This window comes from Pleurodeles waltl, chromosome 8 (genome assembly GCF_031143425.1).
Source record: "Pleurodeles waltl isolate 20211129_DDA chromosome 8, aPleWal1.hap1.20221129, whole genome shotgun sequence".
NCBI classification, from domain to species: Eukaryota; Metazoa; Chordata; class Amphibia; order Caudata; family Salamandridae; genus Pleurodeles; species Pleurodeles waltl.
The window spans coordinates 23,234,009-23,254,963 of NC_090447.1; the positions used below are offsets into that span (position 1 = coordinate 23,234,009).

A 20,955-nucleotide genomic window follows, 5' to 3' on the forward strand; every position below is an offset into this window, starting at 1 on the left:
GCAAGGCTTGTTGGCGTTCTTTCGGCGGGAAAACACTTCTGCACGACTCTCCAAGGCGATAGGGATAGGTCCACCAAAGGGGAAGTCTCTAGCCCTTTTTGTTCCTGCAGAAACCGCAGCTTCTTCTGTCCAGTCGAAGCTTCTTTGCACCCGCAGCTGGCATTTCCTGGGCATCTGCCCATCTCCGACTTGCTTGTGACTTTTGGACTTGGTCCCCTTGTTCCACAGGTACCCTAGATTGGAAATCCACAGTTGTTGCATTGTTGGTTTGTGTCTTTCCTGCATTATTCCTCTATTACGACTTCTTTGTCTTCTGGGGAACTTTAGTGCACTTTGCACTCACTTTTCAGGGTCTTGGGGAGGGCTAATTTTCTAACTCTCACTATTTTCTAATAGTCCCAGCGACCCTCTACAAGGTCACATAGGTTTGGGGTCCATTCGTGGTTCGCATTCCACTTTTGGAGTATATGGTTTGTGTTGCCCCTATCCCTATGTGTCTCCATTGCATCCTATTGTAATTATACATTGTTTGCACTGTTTTCTAAGACTATACTGCATATTTTTAGTACTGTGTACATATAACTTGTGTATATTTTCTATCCTCACTCTGAGGGTACACTCTGAGATACTGTGACATATTGTCATAAAAATAAAGTACCTTTATTTTTAGTATAACTGTGTATTGTGTTTTCTTATGGTATTGTGCAAGTGACACTTGTGGTACTGTAGTAGCTTCACACGTCTCCTAGTTCAGCCTAAGCTGCTCTGCTAAGCTACCATTATCTATCAGCCTAAGCTGCTAGACACCCTATACACTAATAAGGGATACCTGGGCCTGGTGCAAGGTGTAAGTACCCCTTGGTACTCACTACAAGCCAGTCCAGCCTCCTACATTATGGCTGGAAACAGAATGGAAGAAGGACATCAAGGAAGAGGATGAGAAGAAGCAATGATATCTCCTGGAGAGGTAGATGATGGGTGGGATTCAGATTGGTCCAGTTGGTAATCTTACACAGATCCTACCACACTCATAGCTAACCCAACCCTCCTGGAAGATGAGGGAAAACAGAATCAGGCATGTGTATGAGAGGTTCTGGCCAAAGGCCACAGTTACCCATCTCCTTTGGTCATTTCCAAAACTGGGGCCATTCTGGGAAGAGTTCAAGGCCTGCCTGGGACAAGTCACAGAAACGCAGGTAGACAACTCACCCAGATTGACCATTCTTAACATCTGGGGTGAGTGAGAACCACAGAATTCTCAAAACTACTGCTCAATCTGGGCAAAATATTGCTATAGAATGGGGAGCACTACCGCCGCCAGACTTGGAGGACTGGAAAGAAGACAAGAACTGCTGCATGCTACCTGAGAATGATGTCTATGAATGCAGGGGATGCCTGAATAAGGGGGCTAACATATGGCTGAAATGGCAAGAATATAGGGGTATATTGCCAATTTAGCCGTCGTGTGTTTCATGATGATGTACATTAATCCTGAGAAACTAGAAGACCAATGAAGTCTGAATTTGCAAGTAGATGTGGTTCCTTATATCTGGTGAAATGTGTAATACAGATTCCAAACCCCTTTCTTGGAAGGGTGGCTAATTATCATTCCATGTTTTTGAAAATCAATACAATTGGCTAAAAAAACAATGGTAGTCAAATTCTACAAGCTGACGTCTTAGGAGGGTCAGATATGGTGGACTTCAACTCTTTCCATCAAACCTCCTAATTAATGATAAACAATGAATGGCTCATTGACCCGGTTTCTGTACTATCAAAAAGGAGTGATTTATGGGTTTTGGGCAGGAATATGTGTTCAAATAAAGACATATCCTGGATCCAGGAATGAAGAACAAGACATGTACCAACAACCATCATCAGGCTAGCCAGAGGTACAACCAATGGTTGGTTTGAGAGGTAACAGCTGTGCAATGGAATGCTCCATGGAAAGAAGTCATGCGGGTGAGAAAGGAGGAAATCTGACAAGAGGAACTGCATTACGCGGGTGCACGGTGGAGCACACAACTACCCCGTGTAACAGTAATACTAAATCCAATGACAACATTTGATGAGCTGCAAAGATGGACATCCCCATACACAGTTTTAGAAGTAAGTCGCAATCGTGGGAATAACATTTGATTTCAATCAATTGGACCCAAAATTCAACATACCAAGATTGCCAGAGAAAATATTTCTAGGGTTTTCAGGTTATTGGTCATACATACACCTGCACAATTTTCCCGCATTCCAACCCAGGTGAAAGAGTAAATTGTACCTTTGAAGACTGGCATGCAGCCATTATGGCTCTGAGGGAGACTGACGTTTCGTCATCCCATCTGCTTATAAAATTCAACAACTTGTATGTACTTCACCGAAAGTTGTCAGTGACACATGAAGAGTGACACTTCCCTCTTATGTTTAAGATGCCAAACTGAAGATAGACATTTTCTCCAATAAACTGGTTTTATTGAAAGCGAGAGGGACAGACCATATCACTACACCATGTATCCTTGCCAGAAGGAGATTCAATTCATGACTTTATTGAGCCAATGAGTTGATCAGGGGTGTGCTGGAATGCAGTCAAGATTGTTGGATTGGTCATAAAGTGTGGATCAGGTGCAGAATGGTAAAAAGGGACATTGTGTACAACTTGAGAACAACATTTCCATCTATGTCCCTGTGCTGCTTTATGTCATATTCCTCTTTTGTGAAATTTAGCACCTTGCTTTAATGGGAGGTGTTTAGGCACAGACTTGTATTCAGGCAGCATTGAGTAGAGGCTGCCCTTGGATAAATAAGAGGCACTGACAGTTTTGATAAGCAAATTGAGAGGTATGAGAAACCGAGGAACATACAACAGTTATTAACAAAGATTAACTTTACTTTTAGCAGGATTGCCCCTGCCTAGGAGGTTCTGTAGACTGATGGTCATGATAGTCATGTTTGGATAGGAGGGGGCTCACCACAGGATGAGGGTGTCGGGAAGGGTCAAGCATGTTCCAGAAATGCTACAGTTTTTCGGAAGACCTCAGCAGGGTGGACACTGAAGGGAATGGTGAATTGGAACATATAAATATGCTCTGATTCAACTGAATGGATGTTGTCCTTTGCTGAGAATGAAAGTGGCCATTTGGGATGTGAGCTGTTAGCAGAAGGAGGATGAGACACAGAATAGCTTTCTTGGAGTTTTGTCTAGAGCTACTGGTGGTACTCTTCCAGAGTACGCTGCGGACCAACAGGAGAGTGGACTTCTCAAATGACAACGAAGCAGTGTTAACTAGGGATACAAGGATACAAGAGTATTGAGATTGCTGAGATTGTTAGAGTTTGAATGATGAAGTGCACAATAATGTTGAGGGCACAAGTGCAGGCTTAAACAATTGTATTGTTAACACTTTGTCTCACGCACAGTGAGTGAACCTCTGTTGGATGGCACCAAAAACAGAAGGTTTAAAGAATGGCCAAAAAGGCCCCCATCCTTCATCTAAAGAGGTGGTGGGCCATCAATGGAGAGAAAAATAAGTGGCTGCTGAGCAGTCCCACATGGCACTGCCCTAATTCAATTTTTTTACTTTTCTGAATATTAGTCGGCTGGTACCAGGCGTGGGATGGGGGACTGTGGATGTGTGTTTATGTTGTTTGGTGAAGGGACCACACTCTGTGCATAATTGCGGCAGATGTATAATTAGTAGTGCCTGTGAATTCATTGTTAGCTACACTGGGGACTGTGTGCACTGCTTGTTTGCACATACAATGCTTGATAACACAGCAGTCACTGTATTCGATTGCTGCTTCTGTGTGGATAACTCAGTCATATTTTGTTGCAAAAAACAAACATGGCAGCTGAGTAGAGAGGGCCCACTGCTCTGGAGTAACAACAGACAATTTGAGTATTGTGGCTGTCACTAAGATGTGTGCTGATTTTTGAAAAATTGAGCATATACACCGAGTGTGACCTCAGGAAATTAAATTTGCCATGTTTGAGTAGGGTGTGTGGAGATTTTTGAAGGTTCTACTAAGAATGATGTAAACAGTTAATATTTATTTACTTATTATATTCAGAATTCAATCAGGCACAATAGGTGGAGCACTGACATTCACTGGTTAAAGTGTTACAGAGTTAGGACTTGAACACCAAACAACGTACGCAAAGCTCAGATTCGTATCAACTGGTCCATGCCATTTTCTTACATGGTCACTACATGCACATTTGCTGCTTGTTTACACATAGGGTGCAAACTGCATAGCAGGGGCTCATGTAAGTCATAAACCAGTGCAAAAGGGACATTGTTAGTTCATCTCATCCATCTCTATAAGCATTTATAAATATAATTATAAATATGAAAGACAAGCCTGGCACATCACCTGTTCTTCCAGCTGTGCCAGCCTCTGTTCCATAATCCTGGCCTGCTTCTCTTGCTCAAACTCCAACAGTGTGACTACTGTTTCAACCCTAGATAGGGAGAATAGGGAATGAGTGATCAGTGTCCCAGGTAAAGCATGATGCCAACGAGAAAAAGAACAAAGAGTGTAAGAGTTAGCAATCTTGTGACAACTCTGGCAACCACACAAAAAAGAAACATGGCAGTAGCAAGCAGCATCATACACACTCTGCCACCCATATAGAGAAGGATGAAGTAAGAACAAGAAATGTCAAACACGCTCTACCATCCAAAGAAAAGGACAAGGTAGGCACAAGCAACGTCAAACACACTCTACCATCCTAAGGAAAAGGACAAGGTGGGTACAAGCAACGTCAAACACACTCTATAATCCTAAAGAAAAGGACAAGGTAGGCACAAGCAACTACCATCAAAAGAAAAAGACAAGGTAGGCACAAGCAATGTCAAACACACTCTACCACCCTAAGGAAAAGGGCAAGGTAGGCACAAGCAACATCAAACACACTCTACCATCCTAAAGAAAAGGACAAGGTAGGCACAAGCAACGTCAAACACACTCTACTATCCTAAAGAAAAGGACAAGGTAGGCTCAAGCAACTACCATCAAAAGGAAAAGGCAAGGTAGGTACAAGCAATGTCAAACACACTCTACCATCCTAAAGAAAAGGACAAGGTAGGCACAAGCAACTACCATCAAAAGGAAAAGACGAGGTAGACACAAGCAATGTCAAACACACTCTACCATCCTAAAGAAAAGGACAAGTGAAGCACAAGCAATCTCAAACACACTCTACTATCTAAAGAAAACGACAAGGTAGGCACATGCAATGTCAAACACACTCTACCATCCTAAAGAAAAGGACAAGGTAGGCATAAGCAACATCAAACACACTCTACCATCCTAAAGAAAAGGACAAGGTAGGCTCAGGCAACTACAATCAAAAGGAAAAGACAAGGTAGGTACAAACAATGTCAAACACACTCTACCATCCTAAAGAAAAGGACAAGGTAGGCACAAGCAACTACCATCAAAAGGAAAAGACAAGGTAGGCACACGCAATGTCAAACATACTCTACCATCCTCAAGAAAAGGACAAGTTAGGCACAAACAATGTCAAACACACTCTACTATCCAAAGAAAAGGACAAGATAGGCACAAGCAATGTCAAGCGCACTCTACCATCCTAAAGAAAAGGACAAGGCAGGCACAAGCAATCTCAAACACACTCTACCGTCAGAAGAAAAGGACAAGGTAAGCACAAGCAACTACCATCAAAAGAAAAGGACAAGGTAGGCACAATCAATGTCAAACACACTCTACCTACCCTAAGGAGAAGGATGAAGGTAACAACAAACAATGTCATATATACTTTAACCATCCTAAAGCAAAGGAAGAAGGTAGTAACAAGAAGTTTCATACACACTGTGAACTCCCATAAAGGGAGGGGAGTAGGTAAGAACAAGAATTGTCAAGCACATTCTACCTATTAGGCAGTCAACCTAAAGTCCCTTGGGTATAGTACTCAAAAGGTATAAACTGGATATAGGACTTGATTTACATATGGCTGGGTCCAAACTGGGGTGGCATGGTGGACAAAAAAAGCCCAGATCTGTGAATGTTTGACATTGGTCAGCATGCCATCCATCATCTGTTCTTTTGGTGTCCTTAGAGCGTTGGATATGCCCACACAGGGGTCCCTTGCACACTGTGGCATTGGGTTCAAGCTAGCTTGGCTGATGAGGGGTGATACCCCAGAACCAGTCCCAGGATATTTGTTTCCGGTCCTGGGAGCAGTGTATTCCTCCCACCTCACCATCGTTTTTTGGAAGATGCGCACCCAGGTAATGCTGTACTGTGATGGCACTACTCCTCCCTCTCCTCATGCCAGGACAGATGGAGGCAGGCATGGGCAGCTTGCGGGCACCTCATCAGGTAGGGGCATGGCATGTCGTAGGCCTCGTCATACCTTGGAGGGGGCGGGGTGCATCCTTCTTCTGCATACTGCCAATAGCAGTTTTCACTTCTTCACTGCCTGCCAACTCACACCTCTCCCTAACAGCGGGCGGATGGCAGCTGCTATGGGGAGGTGTGGGATGCACATGGTCTGTCTCTGTTTCCTCCCTAAGTAAGAAAAAGTTTTGGCCTTTTCGCCAGTACTCATGACTTCTTTCGTGGGCAGGCTTTGGAAACAGCGGCAAGTCAAGTATCTCCTTCTCATGCAGCAGTCGGCAGTGAGGCAGGACAATGCGTGGGGACAGGCTGCTCGTCACCATGCAATGTTCTGAGACCTAGGTCCACATGCTGAAAAGGATGTTACAGGTGCTAGTATATGGTGCAGGGAACTGGCCCAGGACATGTGGGCCTGACCCTTTTCATTAGCAGGTGCCACATCACTCGTGATGCCTGTGTTGAATGGGTGAGGGATAAGAGTGGAATCAGCCCTTGGGGAGTGGCTGGATACAGCTACGTGTCCAGCAGGACACTACAATAACCACCAGACCCTACCTTCACCACTGGCATCATTGGATCATAAAGCACAATGTGTCCCTCTCCCAGCAACGAAGCTGCTCAGCGGCTGTCATGCTTGAGCTCGGTCCCAACTCGTGTGCATTAGATGGCAGGCTGGAGGAGTGGAGCAGGTAACTGTCATGGGCTGCAGCACCAGTCTTCACCATAGCAGTTGAGGGAGGACCCTCAAATCACAGCTGGTGCCCTATTGCCCTTCCCTCCCACTGCCATGAGGGGACGGAGCTTGAGGGTTTCTGGGGTACTCCCCCATGGAGAAGTGTGCCTCCGCCCCTTCAAGTGGCTGATGGCGTGGGCCCCGACTGGGTGTGCAAGGTTGCCCTAACATGACCTGAAACTCAGCCTGAGTGCGTCTTGAGAGCACAGACCGTCACCCCCAAGACAACAGCCACTACTCGTCACTGGCCTGTCAATGATGCATTGCTGGTACTGGGGCTAAATCTTGAAGATGGTATTGTTGAATACTGACCCTAGTTGTCACAACATCAGTTTGAGCTGGATGGACAGGCAAATTACACATGGTGGACTAGCAGCTGTGCTGACCCCCTGCAATCCTGACCGTGGGGATACCGTATGATTCCTGTGGCTACAGTTGGCTAGATATTGGTGTTTCTACAGAGAATTCTTATTGTTGTTACTCTATCCTTTTGCAAACTCACTGAAAAGTGCTGTGCAAGGCACCCTGGTGAAGGACGAGAAGGCATGTGCGGGCAGCCGATGAAAATGAACCTGTTTGCCTAAACTCTAGCGAAATCCACCCTACAGGACATATTAGCAAGGCCCTCTGGCGTGTACATCCTGGCTGCGTTCCAGAGGTCAGGTCACACGTTGGAGACCAAGAATAACACCATCTCACTGGTAGTAAATCTCTTACATATCAATTTACATAGGGCCAGTGAGAGAGAGAACCAAACAAAGCAAACTGAAAACAGAGGTGAGTGAATTACAAAAAAGTGTGCTCTTTGTCAGCTTTGGCTCAACAGCTCGACTCCAGGGTTGAGGATGCAAAGGGCTAGCATGGAGATGTAATCTATGTTTTGTGGGACTCCGGAAGGAGGTGGAGAGACAGCAACCAGAGCAATCTTTGGAATATCTTATAAAAGACAAACTTCACCCCCCATCTGGCAGTGCGTGATACTCAAAAGGGTGCACAGAGTACTCTTAACACTCCCCACCTTCCCCATCCACCCAGAGCTCCACCTAGAGCACTCAATGTCAAAATCCTAAATTATCTTAAAACAATATACTGGAGCATTCCAAAAATGTGTTTAAATATACACTGTTTGAGGACAAATAACCAGAAAAGTCAGTCGATAAGTCCAAGGTCATGTGTTATATTTGTGCCGCCTTTATTGTGGTTACACACTTCCAACAAATTACTGTAGGAAAGTGGCCTCCTTCTAGCATGGTTACCCCCATTTTTGGCCTGTTTGTCAGTGTGTTTGACTCTGCCTACTCGGATCCTGCTAATAAGGACACCAGTAGTTATGCTCTCTCCCTTAAATTATGGTTGTACGATACTGGTAATCCAGTATTTCACCCACAATTGGCATACTGGTGTCCCCTTATAAGTCCCTAGGATATGGTACCTAGGTACCCGGGGCATTGGGGCTCCAGGGGATCCCTATGGGCTGCAGCATATCTTTAGTCACCCATAGGGAGCCTATGTAAAGGCTTCTACAGGAATGCCATTGCAGCCTGGGTGAGAAGGTGCATGCACTCTTTTACTGCCATTTACACTGCGCCAGGTCACTCATAGGTCCCCACTATAGCAGGCCCTCCAGCTCTGAGGACAGGGTGCAGAGAAATTGTGTGTGAGGGCACCCCTGCACTAACAGAGGTGCTCCCATGACCTTCAGGACCACTTTCCCAGACTTCATGGGTACGGGGACACCATTTTACGGGTGTACTGGACATAGGTCACTACCTATGTCCAGCTACATAATGGAAACTCCGAACATAGGCATGTTTAGTATCAAACGTATTGGAATCATATCCCAATGCTTTTGCAAGCATTGAATGTATGATTCCATGCACTCTGGGTGGTCCTTAGAGAACCCCCAGTATTGCCATTACAGCCTTCTGACGTTTTCCAGGCAGCTCCAGCTGCTGCCACCTCTCAGACAGGTTTCTGCCCTCCTGTTGCTTGAGCATATCAAGCCCAGGAAGGCAGAACAAAGGATTTCCTTTGGGAGAGGGGTGTTACACCCTCTCCCTTTGGAAATAGGTGTTACAGGCTTGGGAAGAGAAGCTTCCGCAAGTCTCTGGAAATGCTTTGAAAGGCACAGATGGTGACCTCCTTGCATAATCCAGTCTACACCGGTTCAGGAACCCTAAGTCCTTCCTTTGGTATGAAACTGGACAAAGGAAAGGGAAGTGCTCACTCCCCTGTCCATCCCCACCCCATTGGTGATGCTCAGAGCTCCTCCAGAGGGCCCCTGGGATTTGCCATCTTGGATTCCAAACTGGCAGGGCACTCTGGCAGCATCTGAGTGGCCATTGCCAACAGGTGACGTCAGAGCCCAAACCTGATAGGTGCTTACCTGTTTAGCTGACAAATCCCCATTTCAGGGCTATTTAAGGGCTCTCTCTTGGGTGGTTCTTCAGATTCGGTTTGCAAGACTTCAGCAGGAATCCTCTGCATCCTTTACTTCACCTTCTTACCGAAGAAACTGCATTTGGACCCACCAGGAACTCTCCAACTGCAACAAAGAAGCAAAGATGACTTCTGCAACATTGTATCTTCAACTCCTGCTAGCAATTGCAACTGTTTCCCTGTTGTGCATCCTCAGAGGACAGCCTGTCTTCAGCCTGCATCAGAAGAATGAAGGAATCTCCATTGGAGTGAAGGAGTGAGTCCCCTGCTTCGGCAGACACCTCTCTGCAGTGACAACCGGTAGTGTGGGTCCCCTCTCCTGATGAAGTATGTGGATCCAGCATCACGGGTGGTTAACTGAATTGGTCCCAATGGTCCGTATGTCCTACTGTCCCACTTTGGTGGAGGTAATAGCTTGCCTCCCCATGAAACACAGTACCCTTGTGCACTGCATGTTTTGTAGTTGCCAAGGTTTGTTGGAATCCTTCCACAAAGTTCTTTGAGCACCGTGCAACTCTGCCCCAAGCACTCTCTCCTGCAAGGCAAAGCTTACTGCGTGGTTCTCCAGTGGCGTGTGACCCTTTGTCGTAGTGCTACATGGGCCTCCTTTTGCAGCTTCTTTGTCCCCGTGCTGTGGGACTCCTGTGTGCGCTGCATGGTCTTCTGAGGGCTCTCTGAGTTGCTGAGAGCCCCCTCTTGCTCCCCCTACTGGTTAGATTCCACCAGGTCCCTCCTGGCCCTGTGTAGCACCATTTTCCACTAACCGCGAGCTTTGCGTGTGCCAAGGCTTGTTGGCAGAATCCAACGATGCAAACCAGACTGCAATCATCCATCCGGCATGGGACATCTTCTGCACTAACTGTCTTCTTGGGTGCAGTATTGACTGTTGTTCTTCACCAGTGGTTCTTCTTTTGCACCTACATCCGGGTTAGCATGGGTTCCTCTTCCCCCTGGACTCTTTAGTGCTTCTTGGGCTTGGTCCTCTTCTTCCACAGGTCTTCAGGTCCAGGAATCCATCGTTGGTGTCTTCCAGTCTCTTCTGGTTCCTGAAATATCTTCTTTCTCATGTTCTTGTGTTCTATGAAAGTTACTGTAATTTACTCCTGCTTTCCTGGACTCTGGAGTGGGTTCTATTACTTACCTTTGGTGTTTTCTAATACTCCCATCACCCCTCTACACACGACGCTTGCGTAGGTGGGAAACCAATTTTCGCATTCCACTTTCTTGGTATATGGTTTGTGTTCCCCCAGGCCCATTTCTAACTATTGTGATTTTCACTATTTTCACTGTTTTGTAACTGTTTTTACAGCTATTTCTGCATACTAGTGTATATAATGTGTGTATTACTTACCTCCTAAGGGAGTATAGTCTCTATGGTATTTTTGGCATTTGTGTCACCAAAATAAAGTACCTTTATTTTTGTACAACTGAGTATTTTCTTTCATGTGTGTTAGTATTGTGTGACCACAGTGGTATTGCAAGAGCTTTGCATGTCTTCTAGTTAGGCCTTGGCTGCTCATCCACACTACCCCTAGAGACCCTGGCTTCTAGACACTGCCTACATTTCACTAATAAGGGTTAACTTGTCCTGGTATAAGGTGCCAGTACCTTAGGGACCCACTACAAGCCAGGCCAGCCTCCTACAATTACATGATCATCAGTCAACATATAGCTTTTTCAAGGCAAGTGACCATACATTGTATTTCTATTTCCTTTAACAATAATACATAAAGTAAGACGATGTAGGTGTCAGAGCACGAGTTTCTTCTAGGTGATCTCTCCTGTAGCCTACTCAACTGTTTGATTCTTCCTAGTACCAAATGTAGTCACCGTCACCTGTTTGTAATCAACATTTTCAAGCTCACTATGAAGTGGTGTACCTATTTAGTAATGGGCAAAACTGGCGTAGAGAGCCTTGAAAATCCCTGTCTTGTCCTTTGCAAAATGAAATGTGGGCCACAAAGCACAAGCGTTTGAACTAGTATTATTTCTGTAAACTCTCTAACCTGACCAGTTGAGTACTGTGCAATATCTGTTGTTACGGTCACAGCTACCTATCTGTGTTTTACAAGATCCTAAACTATACAGACTATGACATTTTCTATAAGGGCAGGTATGAGGAGACTATTACTGGGATCTTCCCAGACCAAGCTACAACACCTGACACGCACTTTTGAGTTGATCAAAAAAAAACATACAGCTATGTGGTAGAAGTATTTGGTCCTTTGCCCTGCAAAACCTCATGTTCGCCACAATAGGAAGCCACATTTTTTAACAGCTCCTAAGGAAGGTCTGGGAATGGCTGGAGGTGGGCGATCTCACCAGAGCCCATAGACTCACTGCTGAGGCCCTCGCCTCTAGTTAACCATTCCCTTGCTCATGTTGATCTGGTCTCGCCATAGATGGAGATTTTGGAGCTTGGGCATGCCAGTTGTTTAAGAAGAAGGTGGCACACCTAGGGTAAACATGAACTCAACTCAGTGCTTCTCCACGGGAGCATCTGGACTGGAATATGGACTCACAAAAATGCAGTGGCATACAGTTTCCAATTTTTCTGGAAGGGGGGTCTTTCTCTATGGATGGAGGGCACTTACCTAACCCCATGCACAATGACACAATTCAAGGTTTCCATGGGTGACTCACAATGCTGGTGTGGCTTCTTTCTGGTCAGGGCTAGGAACATATAGGACTGAAGATGATTTGCTTAGTTAGGGTGGCTGGAGTGAGAGTTTTCATTTCCCTTGACTTCAGGCTTCCATAAAGGTTGGAGAAGGTTACATCAATACTCCCACGTTTTTTCTCTCAATCTTAGATGGTAATTTATTTAGTGCACATTTTATAGCTACACTTGTTGAAGGGGGAGCTTTAGGAAGCTCTAATAGGCAGCTCCATTATGGACAGTGGAGAATATGAGTCAGTGAGCAAGTAAGTTAGTGAAAGGGTGAGAGAGGGAGGAGGTTTGTACAGACGACACAAAAGAAATGAATGTCCTTGAGAATCAGAGGTGGGACAGGCCTATATCACCAACCATGTTAGAGACGTTTGAGGGATACACTTACTTGTCTGAGGTGTCTCTTATTTTCATTTCTGAGCTTTGATTTTGCGCATCTCGCTGATTAAGGACATAGTTTTCTTTCATATATTCCTCCCAGGACAGGAGACTCGTGGTTTCATTCTCATTCAAATAGTGCACTGTCACAGAAATTACAGAGAAATCAGAAAATGTGCCTGCAAGCTTCATCAATATACATGCATGCCTCAAATAGTAGACTACATCAGTGAGCTGTCACATGTAATTTTAACATCTTCCAATACCTGCATGTTGACAATATACAGTGTGCATATTGCCACCATCTCTCAATATTTTTAATGTAGTCATATATCTTGGTTATGGAGAAAGTGTAATGTCTGATACATTCAACTATTATGTAAACTTGAGCAACTGTGCTCCTCCTCTAGACCTCTGAAGAACTGCAGACTCAAGGATGCTTGATGGTGAACAAACTTCAGAAGTAAGAGGTCCTCTCTAGGTACTCTGTTCTATTAACGTCAGAAGGTTATCTCATATCATCCATCAAACTCAAAAGAGGCAGGTGGCAGATCTCTTTGTTGGTCTAAGCCCATTCTTTGACTCAAACTCTGCACCTCTACCCAAACCCCTTCTGCACAAGCAGGTATCTCGGAGCCCATTACCCTGACTCTCTGTACTGTGGCCCACTCTCTATCCATATCTCTGTAGAGATATAACCCAGAGCTCTTGTTTACAATTTTTTATGGCTGTCTACACCACATTGTGATAATGAAATGTTGGACATCTATTCCGACTGTGGATTTTCGAGTTGTCAGCACCATCATCTTAGCCAATGGACCGTCCATTATTTATTTACTACTGGGGTCAAGGATAGCTTTGACAGCCTTGCCATCGAAAACATGTTCTCTGCTCCGTAACTACAATATACTTAATTCACCCACTTAATCTATGGTTAGCAATCATGTTGGAGCCCCTTCGAGCTAGAAAGATCTGAGGGTTTTGACTAAAAACATGGATTAATCTGCATTCCCTAGACAAATACTCCTTGGGAATTCAGAATCATATCATTAACATATCTGGAGTTCTCAATTATTGTTAAAACCTGGCTCAAGAGGGTCAAAATCCTCGTTGCTTGAGCCCACTTTTCTACAAGGACCACTTCACTGATACATGAAGAGGTGGTATTGTGATGACTGCAACAAACAACACCAGTCAATACATTTCCTAGTACCTTACTGCCCCAGAGTGAGACATAAATAAGTTAATCAAGTTGCTAATTCGCCATTCAATGGTGATAGTGAATCCTATAGATAGTTTTTCTACTGGCACTTACCCAACTAGGGAAGGTGAAAGAGACAACACAATCTGATCTTTGGTTCTTTTACTCCTGTTTTAAGAAAGATGCAGGTCAAAGCTGATCCAAATGTATAAGGCTGCAAAACCACAGCTTGGCTTTCAGACTGTCAATACAGACTGGCTCACCCACAAGCTCAAATCATCCAGCTAGCCCCTTTGCTTTAAAATGTCAGCCAGAAAATGACAGAAAAATGTCTTTAAAATTGCTAAATGACTAATAGACCAGCCTGCAGAGAACTCCAGTATAACTTGTATCCAGTATTTATAACAAGAGCAAACAAGAGTTATCCCAGTGACCTCCTTGGTTATGCTTGTGCTGTCTCCCTCCTTTATACCAGGTAATCTGCAGCAGATTATTGCTAACATAGCATGTCCTAAACCTGGTTGTGCTTAGATTAGTCCTGCTCTTCTCCCCCTTTCTATAGGATTCTGAACAGCTCCTGCTCTTCTGGGCAGGTTCCTTAGGCTCTGAAAGAAGCTTTAACACCTCAACTACTACAAACACTGAGTTGAAGCCGACAGGAGTCAGTTCAATTCTGTCCCATATAATTTTCTACTTTGACAGCGAAGTTTATGGAGAGCCACAGGGCTGGCCAATTCCCTTCTTATTTGCAATCAATACAGAATAATGAGAGCCTAAAGAAGAATTATTGCTGGAAGATGGGGATCTTGTCTGATCTGGTCTGTTTTTGTCCTGGTGAGATCTCTAGATTCATGCAAGAGGACCAAATGATCTATCGTCACCCTAAAGGACTGAATTGATGAAAATGAGTAACTTTTTTATCAGACTTTTTTCATCTTAAGCTTTTGTTCAACTAAATTCAACCTTGGTTTGATGACACTGTGCCCATGGATGCACAGTTAACCAATTTTTCACACTACACCATCAGCACTTTTCACACCCAATTTATTTTTAAATATGTTACGTGTCTAGAGAAAGGATAAAGGATACTCTGATGAAGAAATCCCCTTATGAAGAAGAAAATCCTTTGATTGATTTGGATTGTTGCCTCGTATTAGCGTATCAAAAAGGTAGAATGTTCTGGTATTGGTCTAGGCTGAGTGTTTGATTGTGCCGTAAAATATAAAGTTAGATTTCTATTCACTCATAGTGGAATCACTGTTTTTGATCTTTGGGGGATGGCATCAATGTCAATACTCTTATTCTTTTGATGTGTAATCTGATTTCGACCATGGGATCTTGCTGGCCTGATTATGGAAACTGATATTGATAGATCCGTCTCAGCTAGTTCAGCTCTTCCAATCTGAGCACCCAGGAGAATTTCCGCTCCCAGAGCTGCTGCATCCCCCATGGTCCTCTCTCTCTGCCTGTTTAAGATCAACGTGAAGCCTCTGACTAAGATCTCACAATCCCATAGCCTTTTCTTTTCATGAATGCTGATGACCTAAATCCTCCTCCATTTGGGAATAAATTGGGTTATCTGCAGCATCCGTTAGACAATGTATGATGGAGGTCTCAGATGGATGGGTAGTCACTTGCACAAGCCTGATTGAGAACTATCAACGTACAGTGGTTGGATGAACAACTGACCTATTGACATGTAATCTACAACTTCATATAAGAGGGACTGTCCACTGCCTGTAAGGTTAATTAACAATCTGGGCTTGAAAACCAATGTTGATTACATTTTTGCACTTTCACATCAATCTCCTAAAATCATGCAGTTTCTCACCCACAAGATGTCAATGCTGTGGTCTAGATGTGATTCTTGGCTTGGTACTTGAGTACTGAAATGTTCTTTCTCTTGGCTTAGCTACAAACATATTTGTCCAGCTTAGGTTTTGCAGAATGCAGCAGATTTTCTGAATTAGCAACTGGTGCATCGAAGTGCCTGCAGGAGGTTACTTGTTTCCCATAAATATCCAGTTGTCTTGTAAAGTTTACTGTTTGGTTCATAGGCACATCCTTGGAAGGGTACATCAGCTTTTGTGGGAAAACTGGTTTACTACACTATCTTTTAGACTTCCAGTACTTTTGAGCCTGTTAGTAATCCCAATTTGCAAAAGAAAAGCCTGTAGATTGGAGGTTCTTAGTTTTGGCTCCAGTACCCTGGAGTACTCTTTCTTCTCAACTGATTCCTAAATTGTTGTCTTTCAGAAAACAACTTAAACCCTGTCACTCTCTAGAAAAGACAGAAATAAATAAATGTGGGAAAGGGAACTCTGAAACATCTAGCAACAGCAAGAAGCGAAGATGCCCGCAGGGCACGCACAGAAGGCAGGAAAGGTTGAAGCAGTGGTAATAAGATAGGAAGCAGCAGAGTGGAGGTACCTATTTTTGTCTGGTGCTTCCTATCATATTGTCTTTTGAGTTATCTCAGTTTTTCAAAGCTGGGGTCTTGCAGCTTCAGGGAAGAGCAAGCAGGCTATTGTGTGCTGGTGACTTTGCCGTAAGCACCTATTCTGGCAGCTATTGCTTCTGATCCTCAAGCTAGTGAAACATTTTCACAGGAGCAGCACCTTATATGTCATAAGTGGTCCATCTTTTGAGTCTGGAGGTCTTCTCCCAGAGGACCAGGCAACACTTGGCCTGCTGGTTGCATCAATGCTATGAGAGAATGTTAAATCATAAGCTGGACAGTTAGATGAGGAGATGCTCCTAAAGTAGGACAGACCAGCGGTTCTCAGCCCAGGAATTGGAATTCCTACTCCAATTAGAGAGGTCGAGGGAACAGGAATGATTTGTTTGTTTTACCACGATGTCAGAAAAGACCAATGGAGGATCCAAAACCTGGATGGGCCACCAGTAAACTGACATGGCCCCTACAGGCAGCTTCCCTAGGACAGGATACCTTACAAATATTCATGTTTCATAAAGGAGAGGCTAAAATTGCTGTGTTTTATTCCTAGCAAACAGCCAAATGGAATTACACCAAAATTGGTAAAAAGTTAGAACTTTACTCAGAACTTGTGCCTTTTGTGATCTGGTATGAATCCATTCAGCAGTTTTCAAGAAATTGGTGCCTAAAGAAAAGCTCAGTTTAGACATGAAGGAGTCAACCCTCAGGAAAAAGTTAGGCTTAGATGGTTGGTTGTCCTGTGGTAGTCCAGCGATGCCAAAAAATCGAAGAAATAGCCGCTGTGATCGGCCGAGCAAGCTTTTTCTTACAGTGCTGATATCAGGATACCAAATTATCTAATTGGTCGGCGGCAACACTGAAGAAAATGTTGCAGAACTCACTGCAGGACTCAGGGACACAGCACGAAAAAAGCTAAAAAAATACAAGGATCCGGTCACAAACCATGCCTTGTGACTAACTGCCCCTGTAGTGCAGGCGATGGACCATGCATAGTTGAGTCTGGATGCCTGCGGGGGTTTGGGTGCACAGGGCTGGCTTTTGGGCGGTGCGACCGCACTGGGTGCTGACCTCAGGGGGGCGCTGTATTTAGCAATAACTTCCGAAACCTGCGATTTCAAAGCATCTGCTGAAAAGTTCCTTGCGCGTTTAGCCTTCAAGAAACAATTAAAATGTCAAGATACCTCTTGTGATTAATGTTCCTGCTAGAGAGAGAGATGGGTGTTTTGCTAGTGGCAGCTTTGACTCAAAATAAAGTAGCACAGAGGGTTAATGTGTCTGCTGCAAAAAACAGAACTATGGTGCATATTTAAGATAAGGGGCGCTGGACACATATTTGAAATACGGTGCACCATGGCAGGAGTTAGGGGACTAGGGTCAGAATTTTGTACGCTAGTCCAGCGCTTTGCAGGATTAGCGGCAACAATTTTGACGCTAATCTTGCAAAGCACCCAGAGTCCCATTGTAACCAATGGAAGCCTCCTTTTAATGCCTGCTCTGAGCAGGCGTTAAAAGTGCCAGAAAAAAATGACACAAACAAATCTAACAGATTTCGTTGCATCATTTGTTTGGCCTCCCTAGCGGGGGGATACCCCCTTTGAATACATTATGCCTGGTGCAGGCATAATGTAGCGCAAAGGACTACAAAGTGGCGCAATGCATGGATTGTGCCTTTTGTAACTATGGCGCAGCATTTTTGCCCTTCTAAAGCCACATTAGTGTAAAAAAATGACACTAATGTGGCATTAGAATGGCACTAGGGGATTTTAAATATGCCCTTATGGCAGTACTTAATTTGTGCTTGTTGTTTCCGGTGCGCAGCACCGGCACTTATTTTTGAGGGCCGGCACTTACTTTTCTGCCTCAAGCATTTACTGCGGGAAAAAGACACATATGGGAAAGACGGAGGAAAAGAAAAACAAAAAAAGCTTCACAATGGGAAAATGCAGAAATCCACAAGAGTGAGATGAAGGGGCAGGGAGTGCCTGTAAATGGATTGAAGAAGCCTAAGATGGCTTCATAATTACGCTGCCTCTGTATTCCTTGTTCACACAATTAATTGCAGCAGCCACATGCTTAAGAGGAGGACTTTGGTCAACGGCACCTTTTTATTTACAAATTAAGCACTGCCCTGTGGGGCATATTTGAAAAAAGTGGTGCTGCACACAATGCTGCGCCACTTTTCTTGCGCCCTTTAGCACCCCCCTAACGCCACCATGTGTGCTTCATATTTAAAATACGGCACACCATGGCCGTTGCTAGGGGACTAGCGTCAGAATTTTTTATGCTAGTCCGGGACTTTGTAGGATTAGCATAAAAAATGTTGACGCTAATCCTGCAAATCACCCAGAGGCCCACTGTAACCAATGGAAGCCTCCTTTTAATGCTGCTCTGAGCAGGCGCTAAAAGTGCTGGGAAAAAATGATGCAAAGAAACTTGTCAGATTTCTTTGCACCATTTTTTTTGCCTCCCCTAGTGAGAGGATGCCCTCTTTGCATACATTATGGGGGTGATTCTGACTTTGACGGGCGGCGGAGGCCGCCCGCCAAAGTCCCACCGGCAGAATACCGCTGCGCGGTGAAAAGACCGCCGCGGTAATTCTGAGTTTCCCGCTGGGCTGGCGGGCGACCGCCATAAGGCCGCCCGCCAGCCCAGCAGGAAACCCCCTTCCATGAGGATGCCGGCTCCGAATGGAGCCGGCGGAGTGGAAGGGGTGCGACGGGTGCAGTTGCACCCGTCGCGATTTTCAGTGTCTGCGTGGCAGAAACTGAAAATCTTGGTGGGGCCCTGTTAGGGGGCCCCTGCAGTGCCCATGCCATTGGCATGGGCACTGCAGGGGCCCCCATGGGCCTCACGACACCCGTTACCGCCAGCCAGGTTCTGGCGGTCAAAACCGCCAGAACCAGGCTGGCCGTAAGGGGGTCGGAATCCCCATGGCGGCGCTGCCTGCAGCGCCGCCATGAAGGATTCCCCAGAGCAGCGGGAAACCGGCGGTACACCGCCGGATTTCCGTTTCTGACCGCGGCTGTACTGCCGCGGTCAGAATGCCCATGGGAGCACCACCAGCCTGTTGGCGGTGCTCCCGCGGTCGTTGGCAATGACCCCCTATGTCTGGTGAGGCATAATGTAGTGAATGGGTTACAAAGTGGCGCAATGCCAGCACTGCGCCACTTTGTAAATATGGCGCAGTATTTTTTAATTTCTAACGCCACATTAGCTTAAAAAAAGCACACTAATATGGCGATAGAATGGCACTAGGGGCTCTTAAATATGCTCTATGGGGCATATTTGAAAAAAGTGGAGGTGCAGAGTGCTGCACCACTTTTCTTGTGCCCCTTTGCGCTCCCCTAACACCACCATGTGTGCGCTGTATTTAAAATATGACGCAACATGGCAGTAGTTAGGGGACCAGTGTCATAATTTCTGACTCTAGCCCAGCGCTTTTCAGGATTAGCATAAAAAATGTTGATACTAATCCAGCAAAGCACCCAGAGGCCCATTGTAACCAACAGACGCTTCCTTTTAATGCCTGCTCTGAGCAGGCGTTAAAAGTTCAGGAAAAAAATGAAGCAAAGAAATCTGTCCGATTTCTTTGCCCCATTTGTTTGGCCCTCCCTGACGGGGAATGCCACCTTTGCATACATTATGCCTGGCGCAGAAATGATGTAGCACAAAGGGATACAAAGTGGCGATAAGCATGCATTGCGCCACTTTGTAAATACGGCACAGCGTTTTTGGCATTATAACGCCACATTAGCGTAAAACAATGAGGTGGCATCTCTAAGATGCCCTCTGGGTGCATTTTTCAATAAATCCCATACTGGCATAATTGTGGGTTTATTGTGCTGAAAGGTTTTATACCAGACTTCCCAGTATTCAGTGAAGCCATTATAGAGTTGTGGAGTTCGTAATGACAAACTCCCAGACCATATACTCAATATGGACACGCTGTACTTACAATGTCGATGAATGGACTTATACAATGTAGGGGCATATTGCTCATCCAGCTATGCCCTCAACTGTGGTATAGTGCATCCTGCTGTGGGCTGTAAGGCCTGCTAGAGGGGTGACTTACCTATGCCACAGGCAGTAGTTTGTGGGCATAGCACCCTGAGAGGGATGCCATGCCAACTTTGCCTTTTTCTCCCTAAAAGCACAAACAAGCTGCAAGGGCAGTGTGCATGTGCTTGGTGAGAGTTCCCCCAGGGTGGCATAATATACGCTGCAGCCCTTGGGGACCCTCCCTGGTCATAGGGCCCTTGGCACCATGTGTACCTTTTACAAGTGACTTTACTGTGTGCCAGGGGTGTGACAATTGTGGAAACAAAGGTACAGGTTTTGGGAAAGAATACTGGTTAGCAGGACCCAGCACACTCTCAGTCAAAGTTGGCCTCAATATCAGGCAAATAGTGGCAAGGGGGGTAACCATGCCAACAAGGGCACTTTCCTACACACATAGATTATTTATTTCTGACCATGATGAAAAAATTACTGCCAAGCATACGGACATCTCTGCAGCCGGGCACTCAGGGCTAGGGTGCATGTCAATAACCAAGCAAGGGACTTTTCAGCCAAATCTGGTATTGGGGTGCCAATCCCATGCATCCCCGGGGCTCCATTATGGACCCGGGTACTGCCAAACCAGCTCTCTGGGGTTTTCTCTGCAGCTACCGCTGCTGCCAACCCACAGACAGGGCTCTGCCCTCCTGGGGACTGGGCAAGCC

At 45.3% G+C, this 20,955-nt stretch overlaps 1 protein-coding gene across 4 annotated transcripts in view; it reads right to left on the reverse strand.

Moving 5' to 3' along the window:
* Nucleotides 1–20,955, reverse strand: part of LOC138249674 (transient receptor potential cation channel subfamily M member 2-like) — a 519,042-nt gene that overhangs the window by 103,293 nt on the left and 394,794 nt on the right. For all 4 annotated transcript variants that reach the window (XR_011194834.1, XM_069203635.1, XM_069203637.1 and 1 more), the window contains 2 exons: nt 12,586–12,718; nt 4,366–4,453 (listed from right to left, as the gene is read on the reverse strand). Coding sequence is in view for 3 of the 4 variants with exons in the window: in XM_069203635.1 (XP_069059736.1) it covers nt 4,366–4,453; nt 12,586–12,718 (221 nt within the window). In the remaining variant the exon portion in view is untranslated. The remainder of the gene's footprint in view (nt 1–4,365; nt 4,454–12,585; nt 12,719–20,955) is intronic.